The sequence below is a fragment of the Octopus sinensis genome, linkage group LG7 (genome assembly GCF_006345805.1).
Source record: "Octopus sinensis linkage group LG7, ASM634580v1, whole genome shotgun sequence".
Classification (NCBI taxonomy): Eukaryota; Metazoa; Mollusca; class Cephalopoda; order Octopoda; family Octopodidae; genus Octopus; species Octopus sinensis.
Window position 1 is genome coordinate 3,496,738 of NC_043003.1, and position 23,994 is coordinate 3,520,731.

The window sequence follows — 23,994 nt, forward strand, 5'->3', positions numbered from 1 at the left end:
AAAATTTAGTAAATTAGAAAAAATTGGAAATTAAAACTCATGCCTGGAAACCTCATGGCATACTCATATTGTTGAAAAAAAAAATCGATGACAGGTCCCCTAGAAGGGATCCTTATATATATCTGGTATATTTCCTTTTAACAGCCAAGAGAAATAACAGATTCACCTAGATTTTAACAGCCAAGGGAAATAACCCATTCATTTTCCTAAATCATTTGGTATAAATCAAATTGAGTATGCTTATTTCTTAGTATTTGAACTATTTGCGTTATTTTTGCAATTTATCCAGTACAACGCTTAAACAAATAAATAGTATTTTCCTAAACAATAGATCCACTTATTTCGGTTAGTGACTTATTCACGAATATACCAACACTAGCGTCGCTGAGGGTAATATTCTCTGGGAATGCACAAAAGCCCTTTTCAGAGTTATTTACTTTGAATTGTTATTATCTCATATCTGATTAGCCTGTTATTACATAACATGATTCATGACTTTAGTATAATAGTATTTCCTCCTATGTTCTATATACTCTGGGAACGTATTAAAGCCCTTTTCGGGGCTACTTTATTTGAATTCTTACTATCAGGTAACTAATTTCATGTTATTACATAACTGACATCACAATTTGGGTATTCATAACTTATTGGGAATTCCTAAAAACAAGATCCTGTGTAAGACAGTTCGGTATTCTCTGTAAATGCACAAAAACCGTTTTAAGGCCTACATACTTTGTATTGTTGTTATTGGATTAGCGAAACAATTATGAGAATGGAACCCAGGGATAAGCCCTGCCTTCCCAGGTATGTCAGCTAGTGTATATATATGTATATGTGTGCACCTGTTCATGAATTTGTATTCTATGATTTTCTAATTAATTCTTATTGGCAAATTGTTGTTTTAATTTCTTGATTTCTGCAATAATGACATAACAAGGAAGGGAATAAATAAGTGCTACTAATAGTGATAGAGGCGGTAATAAATAGAACAGTAAAATGTAATTTAATCAAATATGCATGTGTTAGTGAAGTCAATATTTTGCGATAAATGCAGCCACTTTATTTACTGTTGCTCAGATGATTTGTTGCTCCACTGACCAAAAGGAATTATTTAAAATTTTGGTTGATAATTCCCAGCACATACATCTACATGTTCACTGGGAGATATTTGTCTGTAACTAGGAAATTGAACTTGCTCTCTATCCAATGTTATTCATTTTCTTAAGGTTATTCCAGTGTGTCTAATGTAATTCTCTCCATATCCTGAACAAGATATTACACACACCTTCTTTAGAGCATGTGTACAGAACATTTTCCTTTATGGAGTCAAAAACTGGAATATGAAGAAGGAACTTGTTGTTTTAATTTCTTAATTTGGTGAGTGTGTATACCAAGCTGCTCAAAACCAAACATGGCCTAAATAGATTTATGGGCACATTTCACTTTTCTCTGATATTGTTACTCAACAGAGAGTAGACTTTGCTGCCCATCATCATCATGCTGAACAATAAACCATATCCAAAGTTATATTTTGGAGACTTCTGCACCAAAACAGAGGTCGAAGGGAACTCATTTACAATAATGTTATTGGCAGAGACACACAACAACAGAAAAAAACAGAACTTCTAGATCTAATAAAAGACAAAATTTGTTGGCATGGCAGGATGAAATGCATTTTGATTGTATCCACATGGTATAAATACATACATACATATGTACATATATGCATACATACACACATACATATATACTTACATACATACAAACATACATATAAACGTACATACATACATACAAGAGAAACTGTGCACAGTTGTGGAAATTAGCTGATCAGTAGATGTTAACATAAAGCTGAGGCTCAGTGAAAAAGAGAACACCTGTGCTGAACTATTGAGAAATCTGCAGTTACTCTATCCAGATTACAAGTTCAGGTTTATACCTGTAATTATTGGGGCCCTGGGATATGTAACACAATGCCTAAATACCTATCTTGAGAAATTAGGCTTCTCAAAACCAGAAAGGAGAAAGCTAATTGGAAGACTACAGATCCAATCCATCACTGGAACTGTAAAAATCTGTAAAACTTTCCAGGAGTTATATATGAGCATGTCTACATATGCAACTATATGCATGAGAATACATACATTAAACAAAACATACAAATCTGCATGTATACATACATACCCTGTTGTTGACGTTGACATTCCAATGAAGGAGCCTTGGATCTAGGTTAGAAACCGGCTCTTTCTCTATTGGTAAGAAATCTTGAACTAAAACTGAACAATGACATACATACATACTCTTTTGCTTCCGACATATGTTTTGAAGACAACATTGGTATTATTCAAGAAGGAATAAAATGGTGTAAAGCAATGCAATCTTCTCATCAGGGAAAGAAAGAAATGAAATTCATCAATAAGACATTTTAACAGAATGTGATGACTGCATATAATCATTTTTGGCAGAAACATACCTTCAGTACCTATAAGTGATTTCTACCATTCTATATAATTCAACCCAAGACTGTCTTCTTACATTTTACTTACAAAAAATTTATCTACTTCCAAGACTTTAAGCTTTATTCCTATTCACCTATTGCTCTATATCTCTCCACTATTAGTTTTCAGCTAATTTCCTTCTTTCTCCTCCTTCTCTTTCTATAAACTACCTTTGACATTATATCTACTAACGGTTTTTAAAAAAAAACAACTTGCTAGCATCCCCTTCATCACAGTCGTCACATTCTATTAAAATGTCTTATTGATATGTCTGGTTTCTTTCTTTCCCTGATGAGAAGATTGCATTGTTTTACACCATTTTATTCTTTCTGGAATAATACCAATGTTGTCTTTGAAACATATGTTGGAAGTAAAAGAATTTGAATAACACCTGCATTTAACTCCATATATATATATATATATATATATATATATATATACACACATATATTTCTGTGTGAGTTAGAGGTTGAGAAACCAACCAAGGGATAGTACCTATCCAATATACTGCTGGTAGTAGTGTACCCAGTTATTCATATCCAAGTGCTAGTCATTGCGTGGCAATCTCACAGTTCGGTATTATATATGGGCAGGGGTAAAAAAGTGGTTTACCCTTAATTTATGCGCCAAATAAGAAAACGGAGGGGATATAAAATTGACAGACATCAGCCGGTAAACATTCAGGTATGTCTATTTATTCAGTGGTATTGGATGAATACGCACACGTGCATGAGTAGACATGCTTGAATGCTTACTGGCTGGTCTCTGTCGATCTAATATACTCTCCATTTTCTTACTTGCCGTATGTCGTGTGTATATACATACATATATATATATATATATATATATATATATATATATATATATATATATGTATGTATGTATGTATATATACATATGCCGGTGGCACATGAAACACAACATTTGAGTGTGATTGTTGCCAGTGCTGCCGGACTGGTTCCAGTGCAGGTGGCACATAAAAAACACCTTTTGAGCACGGTCGTTACTAGAACCGCCTGACTGGCTCTCATGCTGGTGGCAAGTAAAAGCACCCACTACATTCTCAAGATGATGATGATGATATATATATATATATATATATTATCTGAAGTGTACAGTATTATATATCCATCGTGGCTGATCTTACCAATCAGTTTTGCACTAAGGTTACAATGGAGTGTTAGGTAACAATCCAATTATGTAACTCTACACTCATCAGAGTTCGCTAATATGGAATGAAATATGACAACTTTTCTTTATTGTTAGAGGTAAATGGACACATCCAGATTGTGGTTGCTATAGAAAGATGATGAAATGAAATGAGTAGGGGATTAAGTTAAGATTTATGTCTCTTGGTACCGAGACATCGCTACTGGATTGGTTATGCTTCAAGTCAGTAAAAGTTATCTTGAAATTTAAGTAGAAAATGTGTGCATCTTTCAGGTTGATGTCCTTGTGAAAATTGGGTATGTGTAGTGGTTCTATGTGTATAACTTTTGCAGAGGGTGTAGGCATACATAACTGGTCATTAGTGACTTCTCTTTCCATATTGATTAAGGTTGTGGGGTTTTATATGTGTATGCGGTGTGTGTAGGGGTACAATGTGTGGGGGAGAGTTTATATTAGGGTGGTGGGAAAACAGTCTATTTGGTAGGTGTCTGCTGTGTTGGGGCATGCATGTTTGAATGTGGGTGCGTTAGTGAACGCTCTGGGCAAACTCTTTGCCGAACTCCAGAGAGCCGAGGCTGGGGGACTGGTGATTGTAGTCATGATGAAGCACGCAGGTATGATAGGATATACTTCCTTTCATGTGGGCAAGGATTAAACACTTCACTCCTGCCATTCAGGTAAATATCCAGGCGTCGGGGACCCTTTAAAATCGCTCTCTTCTCAGCCAGGCACAGTCTGCACTTGCTGCTGCCATTAAAGTATGGTTCACATTTCTTCAGGATCTTCCACTTTATGCTGGAGTCTGTGGTGCTTTCTTTCAAAGACCAAATGTACTTGGCTAGGGTTGTGGAGTTGCGTCTCTCTGGGATGTTGAAGAAGGACTTGTGGTTGTTAAAGCGGGTTCTGAAGGGGCCTTCAGGTTTCCACACATACTTTTGCTCATGTCTATATATATATATCTATATTCTATAGCCTATATATATATATATATATATATATATATATATATATATATATATAGGATATATATATATATATATATATATATATATATAAAATTAATAAATAAAATAAAACATATGCATGTATACATACATATATGTACGTACCTACCTCTACATGTATATATACATGCATATATGGGTACAAGACACCAAAAAAACGTCGAACATAATGAGAAACGAAAACGTAAACACAAAACCAAGGAAATGGACATTTCTTTTAAACAACGAAAAAATAGAGTACAGGACATACAAAACAAGGAAAATTCCCCTTCTTCGGTCGCCTTTGTTTCATGTACTCCATGTTTCGAAGGTCAAGGCGAGACACGGCTTTAATGAAACATTCCTTCCTGTGAAAAGCAAATTAAATAAAATTTGAGATTTTTTTGCGGAGGGGTAAAAATGGTAAGAGAAACAGGACAGTACAAAATATAAACAGTAAAAGACAGGACAAGGAGAATAACAGTAACACACACGTTATATATCAATACCAATAAAGAGAGATGATAAAATATGTTAAACTATTCCTGTTATCATCAGATGTCACAGACCTCACAGAGTATGGAAGACTGTTTGTACTGACATGTGTGTTGCCTTCACCACCACCACCAGTACCAACACCACCACCAGTACCAACACCGCATTTTATGTGTGTGTTGGGTTAAATACCATGCCTGATCCCATCTCTAATCAATATATAGATACCTATTTGACTTAGTCATATCTTGGGTAACAGCAGGTGATCGTTGTTCTGATGGTCACTTGGATGAGGTGGGTGGACACAGAGATAGCGTAAACAGGTCAATATTTGGGACACATCAACCAAGACTTGACTCTATCTCTCCTCACATGTAGAAGCACTGAAGACATTCAGTGTCTCTCCCTGCAACAACACAGACAGTTGTGGGTGTGTCTTTGCATGTGGGAGTGGGTGGCTGTGGTGTGGGGAAACTAGGTGCTTCCTCTCACCACCACCACCACCACCCGACGCCACCACCACCACCACCACCACCACCACTACTACTACTACTACTCTGACAGATATTAAAATGTCAAACTGAGAAAATTTTTTGTGTAGAAACAGAGAACTATTGTTGCTGTTGTTGTTGTAGTTTTGAGAGTGGTGGTGGTGGGGGGGGATAGAAGGGAATATTTTACATACCTATGACCACTGTCAGTCAGTAAGTAGGAGAAAGGGAGGTGTGTGTGCATGCGTGCGCATGTGTGTGTGGACTAATATTTAGGGGTGTGTGGGTGGTGTGTGGGCAGGGCATGGGTGGCTGTACTGTTGTTAATTAATCAATATGGAATTCACACAAATGCAAACAATGACCCCCCCCATCACACACACACCACAAACACCACTGCTGCTGCCACCACCACCACCACCATCATATCACAGCTACCAAACCACCAACCACTGCGTGCTACTGTACTAATTATTAATCACACCGAACCTCAGTGTGCACTGTACTAATTACAGGTACAACTTCTTACTCTGTTCACCTCATCACAACACTGGCCACCACCACCACCACCACCACCACACCACCACCAACAACAACAACAGCAACAACAACCACAACATCATACTGAATGACACGATTATCCGTTTTCCTATAAGCACACACATAAACACTCATTGCACCAATACTCATAAACACACACACACACATCTTTACATGCATGGGCACACACTTAAACGTGTCTTGTACAATAACACAAGGCTGACCAAGGCATTGCGAGTGAATTTTGCTGATGGAAACTGAAGGAAGCCTGTCATAGATCGTCATCATCCCTTAGCATCTGTCTTCTAAGCTGACAAAGGTTGGATGGTCTGATAAGGATTCGACAACATCAGAGGGCTGCTTTGGCATGCTTTCTATGGCTGGATGTCCAATGTCCTTTCTAAAATATATATCATTGTCTAAATTACGCAAAAATGAAAATAACACTGTCATCTCATTTTAACAGATATATTTACCAAAATTACATTAAAATATCCTGAAATACTAAAGAGTAAATCTATTCAATAAAATCGCCATTGGCTTCAGTCATGGCCTCCAGACAACTTTGGAATCAACTGCGCTTCTTCTGGATGATCTCCTTGTTTAAGTTGCTGAATGCTGCCATAATCCTTGCCTTCAGTACATCTTTGGTGTTACAAGGACTTTTATTGATCCCTTGCTCAAATGTGTCCCACACATAATAATCAAGGGGGGTTGCAGTCTGGCAAGTTAGGTGGCCAGATGTTGGGGGTGATGTGGTCACAGAAATGGTCTGACAATCATGACTAGGTTCTCCTGCATGTGTGGCATGGTGCAGAGTCCTGTTGCCAGACATAAGGTCTTCCAGAAGCCACCCTCTTCACCCAGGGCAGTACTGCCTCCTCCAGGCACTTGATCTAGGCCTCTGTGTTAAGTGTGAGGTGGTGTAGGAAGATGAATGGAGGCATAATGTTGCCCTCACTAGTGATCCCTTCAAACACCATGATGTTGATTGGATGTTTGATTTTTATCACTCTTAGTTTATGTCCTCAAATTGACACCCAAACACTCTGAAATGTTCATATTGGAGCTTCTAGCATGAACGCCAAGCAGTACAGCATGTCATTTCCAAATTTCTGGCAGAGTAAATTGCAACATGGTGCTGTTTTCTTCACAGACAGTGCCCAACTGACTCTACTATACTGTGTAGTTGATAAAATCAAAAACAAGCAAAGCGCATGCACGAAATTAAAAATATAAAATGGCAACAATTTACGCATCGCACCCAGTATATAGCAAAACCTTAGACAGATGAGAAATAGGGAGGTGACTGGAAGTAGATGGGTGCACAGTGACAGAGTGGGAGGTCAGCAGTTTATAGGGGTATCTACAGTGGGTAATAAAGAAAGGGGTGTGAGGCTGTTGTTGGCAGATTTGAGAGGGTATCCAGAGGAAGGGACTTTCAGTGGAAAGTAATGAGGTAAAGAACGTGGATTGGTGATAAAGGAAGTGACTGCAAAGAGAAAGGTAACTGATAGCATAAAAGGGGGATGAAATATGTACAGTGCTGATCTGATAACAGCAGCTGAGGAAATGATGCCATAGTTAGGAGAGTGATGGAAGGATGGATATTAAGAAGATGAATTGTAGGGGGAGGTTTGACAAGGACAGAGAGGGTGTAGACATAAATGATGTGCTTTTAGGACCTCATTCTCTGCTGAAATAAACAGGTCTCCTTAAGCACAGCAAACCATCCATCATTTTGATCCTTCTTTTTATCTCCTTCATGTGGTTGAACGTCCTGGGTGGTTGGTGGTTGCAGTCAGGGCATCCCAGCCATCACTTCTTAGGAGCATTCTTTCTCCTGTGATTGCTGTCAACAGTTGTGGCTGGTTGTTATATTCTTTGAGAAACTCAGCATCCTGAGATCGCTTTTCACTCCATTATCCCACATCGTTCCTCTTCTGCAGGAACCGTTCCCTCCAAACATTCAACACTTCCATAAGCAACTGCCACCATCGACAAGCTCCTACCACACCAATGCAGTCTTCTCTCTTGCAAACCACACCCAATTCCTCTTGTATGCAGGTTCTCTTTCAGTTCATTTCCATTTGCATCATTAATGCCCGATGACATCACACACGTCTTTTATCTTTGACTTGTTTTAATCATTAGACTGTGGCCATGCTGGAGTACCACTCTGAAGAGTTTTTAGTCAAACAAATTGACACCAGTACATTTTTTTAAAGCCTGGTACATATTCTATCAGTCTCTTTTGCTGAACTGGGAAGTTACAGGGATATAAACACACCAACAGTTGTCAAGCACTGAGGGGAGGGGGACAAACACAAACACACACATACATAAATATGTATATATATATATATATAGATGAAGTTTTCCTGTCTTGTTGTTAAAAGCACAAAACAAATAGTAATAAACAGTCAACAACTGAGGAGGAGTTAAACTTCTTTGGGTTTTTCATCCTGTACTTGTCTCCCGTTATGTGTTTATGCGTTTTTCACTCATTAATGTCCTGTACTTAATGTGTATTCTTTCATTTTTATTGAATAATCAAACACCGCACAGCCTTTGTCAGCAATAAGTTTTTACATTTATATAAAGATTTCTGTGACTCTGTTTTCTTTCTCTCTCTCTCTCTCTACCCCTCTATAATCCTATATATTTCTTTTTCTCCTCCTCCTTTGCTGTCCCCATCTGTCTTTCTTTCCCTCTCCCTTCTCTTCACACCCTTTCTTACCCTCATCCTCTTGTCTCCTGTCTCCTTTGCCTGTTGCTCATACCTAACTACAGGCCATTTTTCTCATCCCCCTGTCCTTTCTGGATGGGATGTCCAGCTAGCCAGACGTCATTTCTCTCGTCTCTCGATATCTTTTTTCTTTACTATTTTTTCTCTTCTTTTTATTCTATATCCTTTCAAAGTTTCTCCCAGGCATTACCCATTAGAATTTATCTCGGCCTAACAGCCCTAAATGTCTGTCTTCATCAATCATTTCCATGCGTCCACTATGGTGTTGTTTGTTTGTTCGAAGACCTAACTTTCTGAAAATTTTATATTCGTAAAATTTCTGGATGTTGCTGTCTTATGAAGTTTCCATCTTGTTGTTAAAAGCACAAAACAGTTAGTAACAAGCAGTCAACAACTGAGGAGGAGTTGGGTTTCTTTCGGCATTTTGTCCTCAACTTGTCTCTCATGTGTTTACATATTTTTCGCTCGTTAGTGATGTCCTGTACTTAATGTTTTGTTTTTCATTTTTATATAAATAGATATATACACAACAGGTTTCTTTCAGTTTCCGTCTTCTAAATCCACTCGCAAGGCTTTGGGACTAAACAAGGAACCATGTAGTTAGAAAGGCGGTGAGCTGGCAGAATTGTTAGCATGCCGGGCAAAATTCTTAGCGGTATTTCATCTGCTGCTACGTTCTGAGTTCAAATTCCACCGAGGTCGACTTTGCCTTTCATCCTTTCGGGGTCAATTAAATAAGTACCAGTTATGCACTGGGGTCGATGTAATCGACTTAATCCATTTGTCTGTCCTTGTTTGTCCTCTCTGTGTTTAGCCTCTTGTGGGTAGTAAAGAAATAGGTATTTCGTTTGCCGTTACGCTCTGAGTTCAAATTCCGCCGAGGTCGACTTTGCCTTTCATCCTTTCGGGGTCGATTAAATAAGTACCAGTTACACACTGGGGTCGATGTAATCGACGTAATCCGTTCGTCTGTCCTTGTTTGTCCTCTCTGTGCTTAGCCCCTTGTGGGTAGTAAAGAAATAGGAACCATGTAGTTAGAAAGCAAGTGTCTTACCATACAACCAAGCCTGAACTTTGATGTTTAGATTTTCTATCAAACATTTCAATCAGTCTGCTCTCTCACCATCCTCAGGTGTATCATCCTGACACACTAACCTGTTAATGGCAAAATTAACTCAGAGAATATTTGATAATATTTCTGATTTAATCTGATCTACTGATTACTTCCCACCCGCTACCCTCGGTGAATCTTTCCTAGAGAAGCAAACATCACATTATCAATAAAATTGCTAGAAACAACAGTTAAATCTCTTACATATCATACTATAACATTTAAAAATTGGAACGACACATTATCTAAATGTAGTTCTAGATATTAGTAGCTTAGAAAAAAGAAAACAGGCTGATGGTCATGGTTGGACTGTTTCTGATCATTGATCTGGTTCAGATGTCAGGAACCTCCTTTCCATCTGACATATCTGTCTGCTACCCTCTCTCTCTCTCTTTCTATATATGTGTGTGTTAATGTATATATATATGTGTATGTATATATGTACTTATATATATACATGTGTGTGTGTGTGTGTGTGTGTGTGTATATATATATATATATATATATATATATAGTTTACGAACAACCTTCTCCCTTGGCTTATTCCTTCCTTGTACCAGCAACATGTCTTCTCTCACACACTGTGTAATTGCTGCGGTCCTCCCCCTCCCCCCGCTCCTCCCATTCTTTACCTGTCTCCATACTCCCGCCCACACTCCGACCTTCCTAACTGCTACCACTGTCACAACCTCATTGTTTCACCACAATGAAACAAACTTCCTACATTTTCTGATGTCATTCAAACATTCTGATGGCCAACAGCTTTGTCCTAATTTCAATTTATTCCATAAATACCTGAAAAATAGTTTGTTGCTCTGAATGACATCACGCAAATACCAAAGAGATGGGGGGGGGGTTATATATATACACACTTACATATACATACCTGCATTCATATATGTATACACATACATATATGCATATACAACACCCATGTGTGGGCGGGTGTTGTATGTCTGTCTACTGCCTATCAATTTATCTGTATAATATATTCTATCAGTCTCTTTTGCTGAACTGGGAAGTTACAGGGATATAAACACACCAACAGTCGTGTCAAGACACCAATAAATTATTATTGTTCCTGAAGGCATTTTTAAACCTACCATGGACTGCTTGAAGCTTACGAATTTCCTACACTTAGATCCTTGGATCTTATAATTACATATTGATATATATATATATATATCATCATTATTGTTTAACGTCCGCTTTCCATACTGGCATGGGTTGGACGATTTGGCTGAGGACTGGTGAACCAGATGGCTGCACCAGGCTCCAATCTGATCTGGCAGAGCTTTTACATCTGGATGCCCTTCCTAACGCCAAACACTCTGAGAGTGTAGTGGTTGCTTTTACGTGCCACCAGTTTGGTGGTACTGGCAACGGCCACGCCCAAATGGTGCTTTTTTACATGCCACCTGCACAGGAGCCAGTCCAGCGGCACTGGCAACGACCTCGCTCGAATGTTTTGTTCATGTGCCAGTAAGGCGATGCTGGTAACGATCACACTCAAATGGTGCTTTTTATGTGCCACTGGCATGGAAGCCAGATAGCTGCTCTGGTAGTGATCCCACGCGGATCGATCTGTTAGCGCTCCACTGGCACAGGTGCCAATCATCGAATTTGGTTCAATTCCAATTTCACTTGCCCCAACAGGTCTTCACAAGCAGAGTTTAGTGTCCAGTGAAGGAAGGTTGGTATGGGTACCAGTCGTCAAATTTGGTTCAATTTCAAATTTATATATATATATATATTATATATATATATATATATATATAAATCGAAGTTGAAATCAAACTCGGTGACTGGCATCCATTGCTAGTGGAGCACTAAGAGTACCATTATGAGTGAGATCGTTGCCAGAGCAACAAGCTGGCCTTTGTGCCGATGGCACATTAAACACACCATTCGAGTGTGATCGTTACTGCGTCGCCTCACTAACACTTGTGCTGGTGGCACGTGAAACATTCGAGTGAGGTCGTCGCCAGTGCCACTGGATCAATTTTCTTAATTGATCACTCAATTCAAGTTTGTTATTTTTTTACACAGCGGTGGTGCCCCAGCATGGCCGCGGCCTTCGGGCTAAAACATTTTTAAGGATTTAAGGATACTTCTAATTCTAATTCTAGTAGTTTGTGTAATGAGTTTACTTAAACTTCTTAAAAGTATATTTAGATGCTTGTCTATGGTTTATCAGATTAAATTTTGAGATAAAAATTTGGTATATTTCCTCAACACAATTCACAACATTTGCTTCCTCTGCAATATGCTTTAGTTCTACTAATTACCTCCCAGCTTATTGTATTTTTCCTCATTATGTGTTTTTTGTGGTTTCTTGTAATTAAAACTCTGCTTTGAGTCCTCAGCTTCTCAACCATCTTTGGGATTTTACTTTATTTCTTGTCTGTTTAGCTTATCCCAATATCTGCCATGTAAAGCCTTTCCTTGCCATTTTTTTCTCCGGTTATTCCTGTTGTTCCAGTTTTGGTTTAGATTTCAGTTGCTTTACAGCTTTTGCGGTTTGCTCTTTTGCTTCGTGGCTGTCACGTACTATGACCCCTTTTGAGTATTTTATGGTTTCTTTTAAGACAGGAAACAGTTCTTTGTTTTGATCATGCTTTGTGGTTATCTATACCAGTTTTCCATGGTTTTTCAGCTGGGTACTTCTGTAATCCTATGGTGGATATTTTATAACAGTTTTCTAGTTGCATAAGGCCTCAACCACCTTCAATTCGTCGAATAAATAACCTTTCTACGTCAGATTTTGGGTGGGGAAAACGGAATTCTGTCACTGCCACTGCCATTCATCAGTGTTTATGTTCAGTTTCAATTCCACCAAGGTCAATTCTAGCTTTCCATTCTTTTGGGATTAATGAAATAAATATCAGTTGAACACTAGATTCGATGTAATCAATTTGCCCCCCTCCCCTCATAATCTGTGAGCTCCGTAACAAAATTTGAAACCAAGCCCCCCCCCTCTTGTTCATAACAGTCCTCCAGACAATAACAGAGGAATTTAAGACAGGCTGCCCCAGGGATTTCCTCTATGCTGATGACTTTGCTATCATAGCTGAATCACTACCTGAGTTAAAGAAAAAGTTCCAAGTATGGAAGCAAGGTCTAGAATCAAAGGGCCTTAGAGTTAACCTAGCAAAAACCAAAGTCTTAGTAAGTAGGAAGACAGACAAATAACAAATCCCTTCAGGTTGACGGCCCTGCTCGATCTGTAGAAAAGGCATAGGAAGAAACTCCATAAGATGCACCTGGTGTAAGCTTTGGACAGAGAAACTAACTTTTGTATGTGGAAGGTGCACAGGCATAATAAATGCTGAACATGTGTGGAAAATAGACTCCATCAACTGCCAGGGGGCAAACTAGAGGTAGTAGATAGCTCTGGTATCTAGGTGACCAGGTTAGTAGTGGAGATGGATGCTCTGAGAGTGTAGTTGTGAGAATAAGATTAGGCTGGGCAAAGTTCAGAGAGCTCCTTCCCCTGCTGGTAACAAAGGGCCTCTCTCTCAGAGTGAAAAGCAAATTGTTTGATGCCTGTGTGTGAATAGCTATGCTACATGGCAGTGAAACATGGGCAGTGACAGCTGAGGGCATTCATAGGCTTGAGAGGGATGAAGCCAGTATGCTTTGCTGGATGTGCAATGTCAGTGTGGATGCACAACAGAGTGTAAGCATCTTGAGAGAAAAGTTGGGCATAAGAGGCATCAGATGTGGTGTGCAAGAGAGACAACTGTGCTGGTATGGTCACGTGATGCATATGGACGAGGACAGCTGTGTAAAGAAGTGCCAATCTCTAACTGTGGAAGGAATGAATGGAAGGAGTAGACCCAGGAACACATAGGACGAAGTAGTGAGAAAGGATCTTTAGACGTTGGGCCTCACAGACCGAACGGAACTTCTGGTTGTTTGAGAAAATATGTCAAGCTAAGTAAAACTGTGGTGGCCCTTGTATACAGGGACCCTACATCCTGCTTCAGCTGTGTGAGTCAGATCTTGCAGGCTTGTTGGTGCTGGTGCCACATACATGCACCTGTGCTGATGCAGCCAACACACTCTGTAAAGAGGTTGGCACGAGGGAGCTGTAGAAAGCATGCGGAAACAGACATGGAACCCAGGCAGCCCCTCTGCTGGCCAACTCCTATCAAACTGTGCAACCCATGCCAGCATGGAAAATGGATGTTAAATGATGATGATATATATATATATATATAAATCAGGGAGGTGAGTTGGCAGAATCGTTAGCATGCCAGGCGAAATGTTTAGCAGTATTTGTCTGCCGTTATGTTCTGAGTTGAAATTCCGCCGAGGTCGACTTTGCCTTTCATCCTTTCGGGGTCGATTAAATCAAGTACCAGTTACGCACTGGGGTCAATGTAATCGACTTAACCACTTTATCTGTCCTTGTATGTCCCCTCTATGTTTAGCCCGCTGTGGACAATAAAGAAATATTTATACATTGAAATACAACAAAGCACTTACTATGGCATGACTGTTTATATTCAACAGAGCAAATATTTTCTATAATTTTTGCAAGTTTGACTGGTCTTGAAGTGTTTGACACTTTAAGAGCTATTTAAGTTGGTTAAAAGTGCATATATAATATACATACACACATATATATGATATATATATATATATATATATATATATATATATACTAAGTCAGAAATGTAGTCTATAGTATAAGATGTATAGAGGGACGATGCAGTAACAAGACAACGACATACGTAGGGGAAACGGCACGGAGCATAGGAGAGCGGGTAAATGGTCATTGGAGAGAACTTAAGGAAGGAAAGAGCTCATCAATTCTGTACCAACACGCCGAGCAAGAACACAGAGGATCAATCAACAACATAGCGGTTAAAATCTTGTCCACACATAGAACAGATGCAACAATCAGACAAATTACGGAAGCTACACACATAATAGAAGATAAACCTAGCCTGAATAGGAAACTGGAATGGGACACTAGCACACACCACAACATATGACAGAAGAGGATCCCCATAAACTGGTTACAATATAAACAAAACCGAAAACATAATAAATAAAATACACAGATAAATAAACAAATAGAAATAAATAACTATATAGGTTTCTTTTAATTTAAAAGGTTTTTAAATTTTTAATTAAAAATTTTTTTTATTTAAAAAATTTTTAATTAAAAAAAAAATGTTTTATTATTATTATTATTATTGTTATTACTAGTATTGTTGTTATACATACATACACACAAGCATACGTAATAATAATAATAATAATAAGTGGATGTAAACATGAACCAAAAAAAATTACACGAATGTATATAAACAGAAGATACAAATATTACAGGCATTCCCCCCCCCCACACTAAATAAACATAGACGCACATAGAGATATAAGCATGCGCAAAAGAAGACATACAATAGAAATACAAAATGGCTGACGGTTAGTAAGGAGAGACACACAAATAAGAGAGAAGAAAACAAAGGACCACTGATGCGGTCACAGGAGTGTGACGAAAGAACTCTGGCCGAAATAAGATTAAGATTAATGTAAAAAATAAATAACACTGAAGCAAAATAACACCAAATATATAGTGCGTGTGTTTTTATTGGCTAAACTGGCAAAATGACCATTCCGAAATATAACAATATTTATATATATATATATATATATATATATATATATATACACACAAAAATAAGCAACAAGAATGACTCCGGTAATTTGGTACAATTGTTTCACACTACAACATTTTGTAAATGTTGTAGTGTGAAACAATTGTACCAAATTACCGGAGTCATTCTTGTTGCTTATTTTTGTTTATAATCACCCCGCAAATTTTTATGGATAACACCATACAAAATTCTGGTGCTTCTAAATTAAGTACCATATTCATTTGAATCTAAATTGTTGCTGAACTTCGGGCTGACCAAAGCCTTGTGAGTGGATTTGGTAGACGGAAACTGAAAGAAGCCCGTCGTAAATATGTATATATATATATATGTGTGTGTGTGTGTGTTTGTGTGTCTGTGTTTGTCTCACTAGCATTGCTTGACAACCGATGCTGGTGTGTTTACTTCCGTCACTTAGCAGTTCGGCAAAAGAGATCGATAGAATAAGTACTGGGCTTACAAAGAATAAGTTCCGGGGTCGCTTTGCTCGACTAAAGGTGGTGCTCCAGCATGGCCGCAGTCAAATGACTGAAACAAGTAAAAGAGTATATATATATATTTATGCCAGCCTCCCCTGGCCCCTGTGCTGGTGGCATGTAAAAAACACCCACTACACTCTCGGAGTGGTTGGTGTTAGGAAAGGCATCCGGTTGTAGAAACATTGCCAGATCAGACTGGAGCCTGGTGCAGCCTCCTGGCTTCCCAGACCCCAGTCAAACCGTCCAACCCATGCTAGCATGGAAGCGGATGTTAAACGATGATGATGATGATATATATATATATATATATATATATATATATATATATATATATATATATAATATATATATATATTTATACCTTTCCTTCTGGGGACACACAACTCTACTTGTGAAGACCTGTTGAGGCAAGTGAGAATCGAAATCGATCAACATCAATGGAAATTGCAGCTGTGATACCAGTGCCGGTGGAATGTAAGAGAACCATCCAAATGTGAGTTCATGGCTCGCAGGATGGCCTGCTGTGCTAACCTTGGATCGTAGAGTGACCTGCTGTTCTTGAGGAGACCTATTGAGTCAAGTACATCAACATCAAAATAAAAATTCATATGGAAATTCTAGTTAAGACATCCGTGTCGGTGGCACATAAAAAGCACCATCCGATCGTGGCCGTTTGCCAGCCTCATCTGGCACCTGTGCCAGTGGCACGTAAAAACACCCACTATACTCACGGAGTGGTTGGTGTTAGGAGGGGCATCCAGCCATAGAAACATTGCCAGATCAGACTGGGCCTGGTGCAGACTTCTGGCTTCCCAGACCCCAGTTGAACCGTCCAACCCATGCTAGCATGGAAAGCGGACGCTAAACGATGATGATGATGTTGATGATGTAAACATTCTATAATTATTAACATAATTATAATTAGGGGTCAGCTAATTGCTTCACCATGCACCGAATTTAGAAATGGGAGTTAAAATTCCTTTTCTGCTACTGTAAAGATTCCCAGACAATAACATACTTTTTTTACGTAGGCAAAAAGAGAAAAACAACGAATCATCCACATGACTCAGATTAGCTACATACGTGTTTCGGGATTAAAGTAAAGTTACATTTACTTACTTATTCCACCTCATCAGTGTAGCATTTCAAATATAAATTTGAGAGTGTTTAGGATTAAATATATAGGCGGTTGAGTGCCATCGCATAACTGATGTCCAACCAACCCTTCCAAAAGTATACAGCCGAATGTGAACATATATTTATCCTCAATATCCACGTGTGTGTTACAAGCAATCCCGCAGAAACTACAGTTTTCGATCAGGGAGTAAATTATAATTCCAATATTAATAATAAAAGGGTAAAATTAATTAATTAATTAATCAATTAATTGATTAATAATTAATAATTCTACCAAGTAGATCGGTACGTTAAAATAAACTTTTTAGGTAAAATTACATAAATATTCTATAATTATAAACATAATTATAATGAGGGGTCAGCTAATTGCTTCACCATGCACCAAATTTAGAAATAGGAGTTAAAATACCTTTTCTGCTACCATAATATACATGTGTATATATGTGTGTATATATGTGTGTATATATATATATATATATATTATATATATATATATATATATATATATATATATATATATATATATATATATATATATATATATATATATATATCAGGCGCAGGAGTGGCTGTGTGGTAAGTAGCTTGCTTACCAACCACGTGGTTCTGGGTTCAGTCCCACTGCGTGGCACCTTGGGCAAGTGTCTTCTACTACAGCCTCGGGCATCCAAAGCCTTGTGAGTGGATTTGGTAGACGGAACTGAAAGAAGCCCGTCGTATATATGTATATATATATATGCGTGTGTTTGTGTGTCTGTGTTTGTCCCCCTAGCATTGCTTGACAACCAATACTGGTGTGTTAAAGTCCCCATAACTTAGCGGTTCGGCAAAAAAGAGACCGATAAAATAAGTACTGGGCTTACAAAGAATAAGTCCCAGGGTCGATTTGATCAACTAAAGGCGGTGCTCCAGCATGGCCACAGTCACATGACTGAAACAAGCAAAAGAGTAAAAGAGCATACACACTTACATCACAACCACAGTTTACACAAGTATATTATTAAAGGCTTCTCTGCTGCCTGTCAGTCTGTCTGCCTGTTCAAGTGCAATTAGTGATGTGAGGCATGAATAGAAGTGAGTCATGTGACAGTCACGTGACAGTGATACCACTGCAGCCATCACTATGTGTTGATATAATGCAGACAGCTGCACCAAGTTCATTGGAATGGGTGTTAATGTTTGGTAGCAATGAGAGTGTTACCATAGCTACAAGAGACCGAGGTCACAGTGAACGGATCATCTGGGAAAGTAATCTTCTGAGGGATTCCACTGTTTTCTGAATTCCTGCCGAGTCGACCTCGAGAACTGTTTCCCCATGAAAATACTTCTGAATCTGGAATAAGAATAAAAGTGAGATAATAATTACAGAACAGAAATTAAAAAAGAAAAGGAATATTTAACACGAGTGAGCGTTTAAAATACAGGCTCTCGTCCAGTTGACAAAGATAATCCCTGGCCAGAGAAAATACTTATATTTATCACACTTTGATGCCAACATCGTGAGACTGGCTTGACATCAAGTTATTCATCCACCCAGGTTATTTACACCAATATTACTAATCACATTTTTAATTAATTCGGTTAAGTTTCTTAAATGATAGCTGTATCATTGTCAGACACCTGAATCTTTCTCAACCAACTTCCTCTCTGTCAATCATCCACATCTTTGTGAATTGTCTACTTCTTTGTCAATCCCCAACATCTCTGTTAATCACCTACAACATTGTCAATCATCTCTATCTTTGACAGTCACTTATATTTCTGTAAGTCACTTGCATCATTGTCAATCCCCTGAATCTTTCTCACTCAACTTGCTCTCTGTCAATCACCAGCATCTTTCCAACACAATGTCTGTTACTTTAGACACTTCATAAAACACACAACGTCCTTATTACTGGGGAATGGTAACCTGCCTCCACCATGCAAGCCAGATACTAAAGTCAGAAGGAATGTCCAGAAATGTGGAAAATTCTTCACCAATTCAAGATTCTGCTGCAAAAGAAGCGTATGACAATTGGGAAACAGATTTCTTTCGTGGGTAGCCACACACTTCCAGTAAAAAAAAAGAGAAGATGTGTTGGGGAGGGTAACAACATATTAGAGTCGGAAGGACCGAAACCCACATTATTTTCCTCTTAATTACACAACAGAAATTACTCCCCCCTCCTCATACCATCAAAGTCAACAAACAACCCTCATGCACCCCCCCCCTGATACATATTCACCCCTGCATTCCCCAAAATATACAACAAATATGATTTAAATATCTACTTTGGTAAGAATCAATGATTACTTCAGATTCTCTGAATTAATTATTTGATAATTATCCAATAATTACTCAGTCTTCTTTCTTAATTCATGAGAAATAAACCAGTAAAAGGTGGATTTAAACGTTGACGTATTTATGTCTTGGCATTTTGATTGGAGGAAAGGTTTACTTTAATAAATAAAACTACTTCAGCCGCTCTTTGTCAAAATACAGTCGATACCTTTGTCATTGTTGTTTGTTCCTTCTCAAGCCATGCCTGGTTTCCCGGTTTCATTTGCATATATAAGTTACCCAACTGGACAGGACGCCGGTCCGTCGCAGGTGAGCTGCTAGATGCAGGAGGAAAGAGTGACAGAAAGCTGTGGCAAAAGAGTCAGCAGAGGTTCACTATTATCTTGTACTGGAGCCAAGGTGGAACTTAGGTGTTTCACTCATAAACACAAACATCACCCGGTCTGGGATTTGAACTTGTGATCCCTCCACCACGAGTCCGCTGCTCTAACCACTAAGCCATGACACTTATTATGTGTCACATATTATTTCAATAAAACAGCCGCACCCTCTACACAATGCTGACCTCAACAAAACAATCCCCATTGTACCTCAATAAAGCTGCCTCTCACAATTCTTTCCTCAATGAAAACAGCCTTGCATCTACCTCAATAAAACCAGATCCATTCAGTCAGGTCTTAATAACTTTTCCCCTCTTCAGACAAACACTGGCATTCTTATCAAGTCAAGCTACAGACAGACTTTGTTTGAAGCCACCTCTGAGCAGTACTTACCTTCGGTGACTGCTATGGTGTAGGTATCGCCACATGCTACTGCAGTAGTTACAAACGACTCTAAGCTGTCGACACGGCGAGGTCGGCTGCGAGAGGAGAATTCTGTTTCATAACCCAACTGGCCAAACTGGTTTGAACCAAACGTGAAACATTCACCACTGACTGCAACAAACATCAATTGCTGGCATTAACAATAACAAAAGGCAACACAAACAACAACAACAACAGCAACACAAACAACAGCAGCTGTTGCTGTGACTACTACTACTACTACTACTATACTACTACTACTACTACTACTACTACTACTACTACAGTTTAGAGAATATAAAGATAGATTTTTGAGAAAAAGAAAGATTAAAAGAGAGCTTGCCAAATATAATGTAGGTCAAGAAAAGTCTTAAATAAAACTGGGAGAAGAAAAAAAGTGGGAAAACAGAAAATTAGGGAAAAAAAAAATTGTTATTGAGAAGAGAAAGTTGGCTGGTTTCATTCTAACTCTCTGCTTAAACCTTTCCCACTCCCTTCTCTCTCCACCTCCTCCTACTACTACTCTTGGAGCCTGGGTTGTACCAAGCCTGACACTAAATGCTAGAATGAGTTCTTCCTTTCCACAGCGTCAGCTTCTTCCAATTCTGTCCCTTGTCCTGGATTTTCCTGCAGACATCAACTTGCAGCTATTCATGAGAAACATTAACCATTCCAACGCCTCAAAGCTAAGAATGTCTGTCGATGTTATGGGCCTGTGAAGGCTATGAGCCTGCCATGACCACATCATTGAGTGATGTGTAACAAGAATTCCTCCACCATGGATGCCAAAGAAAGTTGGAGCTTTCTTGGCCTGACATCCAGACCTACTGAGGTGAAACTTGGAGGAATACCCATCGTCGGAAGCACTTCCTCTTCAATCTTTCCATTCATGTCATTGGAACCTCAGACACAGTCAACAGCCACACGAGTCTTGGGAGCAGCCTGTGTTGGAAATGCCATTCCTTGAAGTTTCCTGCAAGTCCTCATCTTTCAACCATTCCTCAATCTGCCTCTAAGTGTTGCTACTTTCATTCACTGAGTCATCAAATCACTTCACAAGACATTTCATTGCATTTTCCTTTTTCCAAACGAAGAGAACGGCTCCTGCAGCTTCAGCATCATTTCTTTCCATTATTTACATTTGACGGATATGTGCTCAAGTGAAGCCAGCCCCTCTTTCATCTCCACATAGTTTGTAGTTCACCGTCAGATCATCTTGTTAAGGGCAAGGATACAACATTTTCAACTGAGTGGAATGGAGTAACAAAAAAGGAGACTTTTTTTTGTTCAAGAACTTAATGGACTGCCCAGTTTGGGAATTGAAATCACAACTTTATGACAGTGAGTCCAACACCTTAACCACAAACCCATGTGCCTTCATGCCTTCTAAAATCTTACTGACTCCATTTATCTATTTTTTTGGAAGAGAAAGAGTAGTGTCCTTTTTTCAGGGCTGGTAGCAGAAAGAAAGTAAGTAACCCTGAGATAGAAGACCTGCTCCAAATGCTTGCACCTACATGAAATCAGCTAAAGGTACCCAAGGGTTGATTGAGGGCTTAAGTGGCTGATGGACTCAGGTGATCATCTAAAATAAGGGCAGTCACTCAAATAGGTTTATACCTTCTTCCATCTACTAAATTTCACCCACAAAGCTTTGGTCTATCCCAGAAGCTGACGGGGCTGGAACTCAGAACTATGGGATCAAATAGCCAAAATGTTGTGACTCAGCAAAGTATTTTGGTTATATTGGTCAGACAACTGAGATAAAGATCAGACCTATTTATTAAAAATACTTTGTCGTATAAATTCCAAAATTCAAAGTAATTTGTGTTCACAAGAGAACAACATGAAAAACAATAGCAAAGTGCTAAAAGTGTTGAAACAAGTTAATTTATCCTGTTAGAGAACCAGTGATCCGTACCAACTGTTTGAGAATCGGTGATCCGTATCAATTGAATGTTCACAGATGTTACCTCGTTTATGCAAACAAAGATGAGTGAAAAATAATTAGTTCAACATTAAAGTCGAAAAATCATTAAAATATTTAGGACAAATTATGGAGTTAACGAGAAGCACAAAATACGCATGATATGAGAGAGGGATACGTCGAATTGAGGTGTGATGCTTAATACAAGAACTTACCTGTCACAACCGCAGTGTGGGATGTACCCAGGGCAACATTTTTTATTTCTTTCTCACCTAAAGGCAACCGACTGACGACAGTGAACTTAAAGATGACATCCACATTCTCTTCCTCTGTGTCTAATCCAAGTTTGTTATATCTAAAAGGAAAGACATTAGCAGACACACTCACCACATCAAGTAAGCAGCTCTGATACATACAAAACATCATTAAGTTATGATGCTGAAAAAGCTAATTGAATTAATTACTGTAATTAAAAATTTATGACAAAGATTATTTTTATTTATCATTTATTATCCATTTCAGTCATTAGACTGTTGCCATGCTGGAGTACACGCTGAAGAAATTGATGAAGCTCTAGTTTTATTTCTAACACCTTACCATCTTGATAGAGGACTTGTGAGGCGAAGGCAGAAACCATTGGCTTTCATGGAGGATGGTACGGGGGTTACTGTAAACAAACAACCTCGCTTGTATGACAGTGATACTCATTTACAACCATCATGTGGTGTCTAGACAAAAGTACACACAAAGGTACATACACACAGATATATATATATATATATATATATATATATATGGCAGGCTTCTTTCAGTTTCTGTCTATCACATTCATTCACAAGGTTTTGGTTGGCTTGAGACTATAAAAGAAGATGCTTGCCCAACGTACCATGAAGTGGGACTGAACCCAAGATCACATTGTTGGCAAGCAGGCTTCTTAACCACACAGCCATGCCTGTTTGAGAAGGAATGACTGGGTATAATGGTTAGTAATGGTTGTAGGACCAAGAGCAAAAGAATGGGAGAGAGAGCAACAGATGTGTTGTATGGAATTGGAAGGATATAGAGCAGAGGCTGTGGTAGTAGTGGTAGAAAAGGTAGAGAGATGGCACAGTGTGCCACTGTGTGACAGTGTTGGGGCGTGAAGTATTGGCACTCAGAAGAATGGGGCTTAAGAGGAAGGAGTGTTAGTGTAGAGTAACAACATCATCCCAGATACATGGAAGCCCTGTGTTGCAGTTTATTTTCCCGGCTAAGATTCGAAACCGAATCTAAGAATTCTTGCTCACTGGGTCCACCTGCCATTTGTTAACCAAACAGGAAAATTTCTTCGTCGTATCAGAGTGATTGATGAGTTTCCATTCGACCTCTGACCTGGCTGTGTCACGGAAAGTTCAACTGGACAGCAAGTGACCTAAGCCACTCTTATAATGGTATATCCCTTCTATCTAGAATGGGCCAGTCTAAATAAGAGTTCCACAGGCACAGAGCCAACAGTCAGCATTGTGATAGAAACGGTCAGCACTGTGAGCGGAGTGACACTCAAGAAGAATTTGCAGACCAAAGAACAGACAAGAGAGAGAAACGATGCAACAGAGGCGAATGCCAAACGCACAGACAGACACACAAAATATGTCTTTGTACTTTCTCGTCCCATCAACGTT

The 23,994-nt window shown here is 38.8% G+C and overlaps 1 protein-coding gene across 1 annotated transcript in view; it reads right to left on the reverse strand.

Annotated features, from left to right (window-relative positions):
* Positions 1 to 18,174: 18,174 nt before the first annotated feature.
* LOC115214352 (serine/threonine-protein kinase Nek8-like) overlaps positions 18,175 to 23,994 on the reverse strand; it is a 50,354-nt gene continuing 44,534 nt past the window's right edge. The window contains 3 exon segments of the mRNA XM_029783547.2: positions 18,175 to 18,655; positions 20,377 to 20,538; positions 22,549 to 22,688. Of these exon segments, the coding sequence (XP_029639407.1) occupies positions 18,495 to 18,655; positions 20,377 to 20,538; positions 22,549 to 22,688 (463 nt within the window). The 3' untranslated portion in view covers positions 18,175 to 18,494.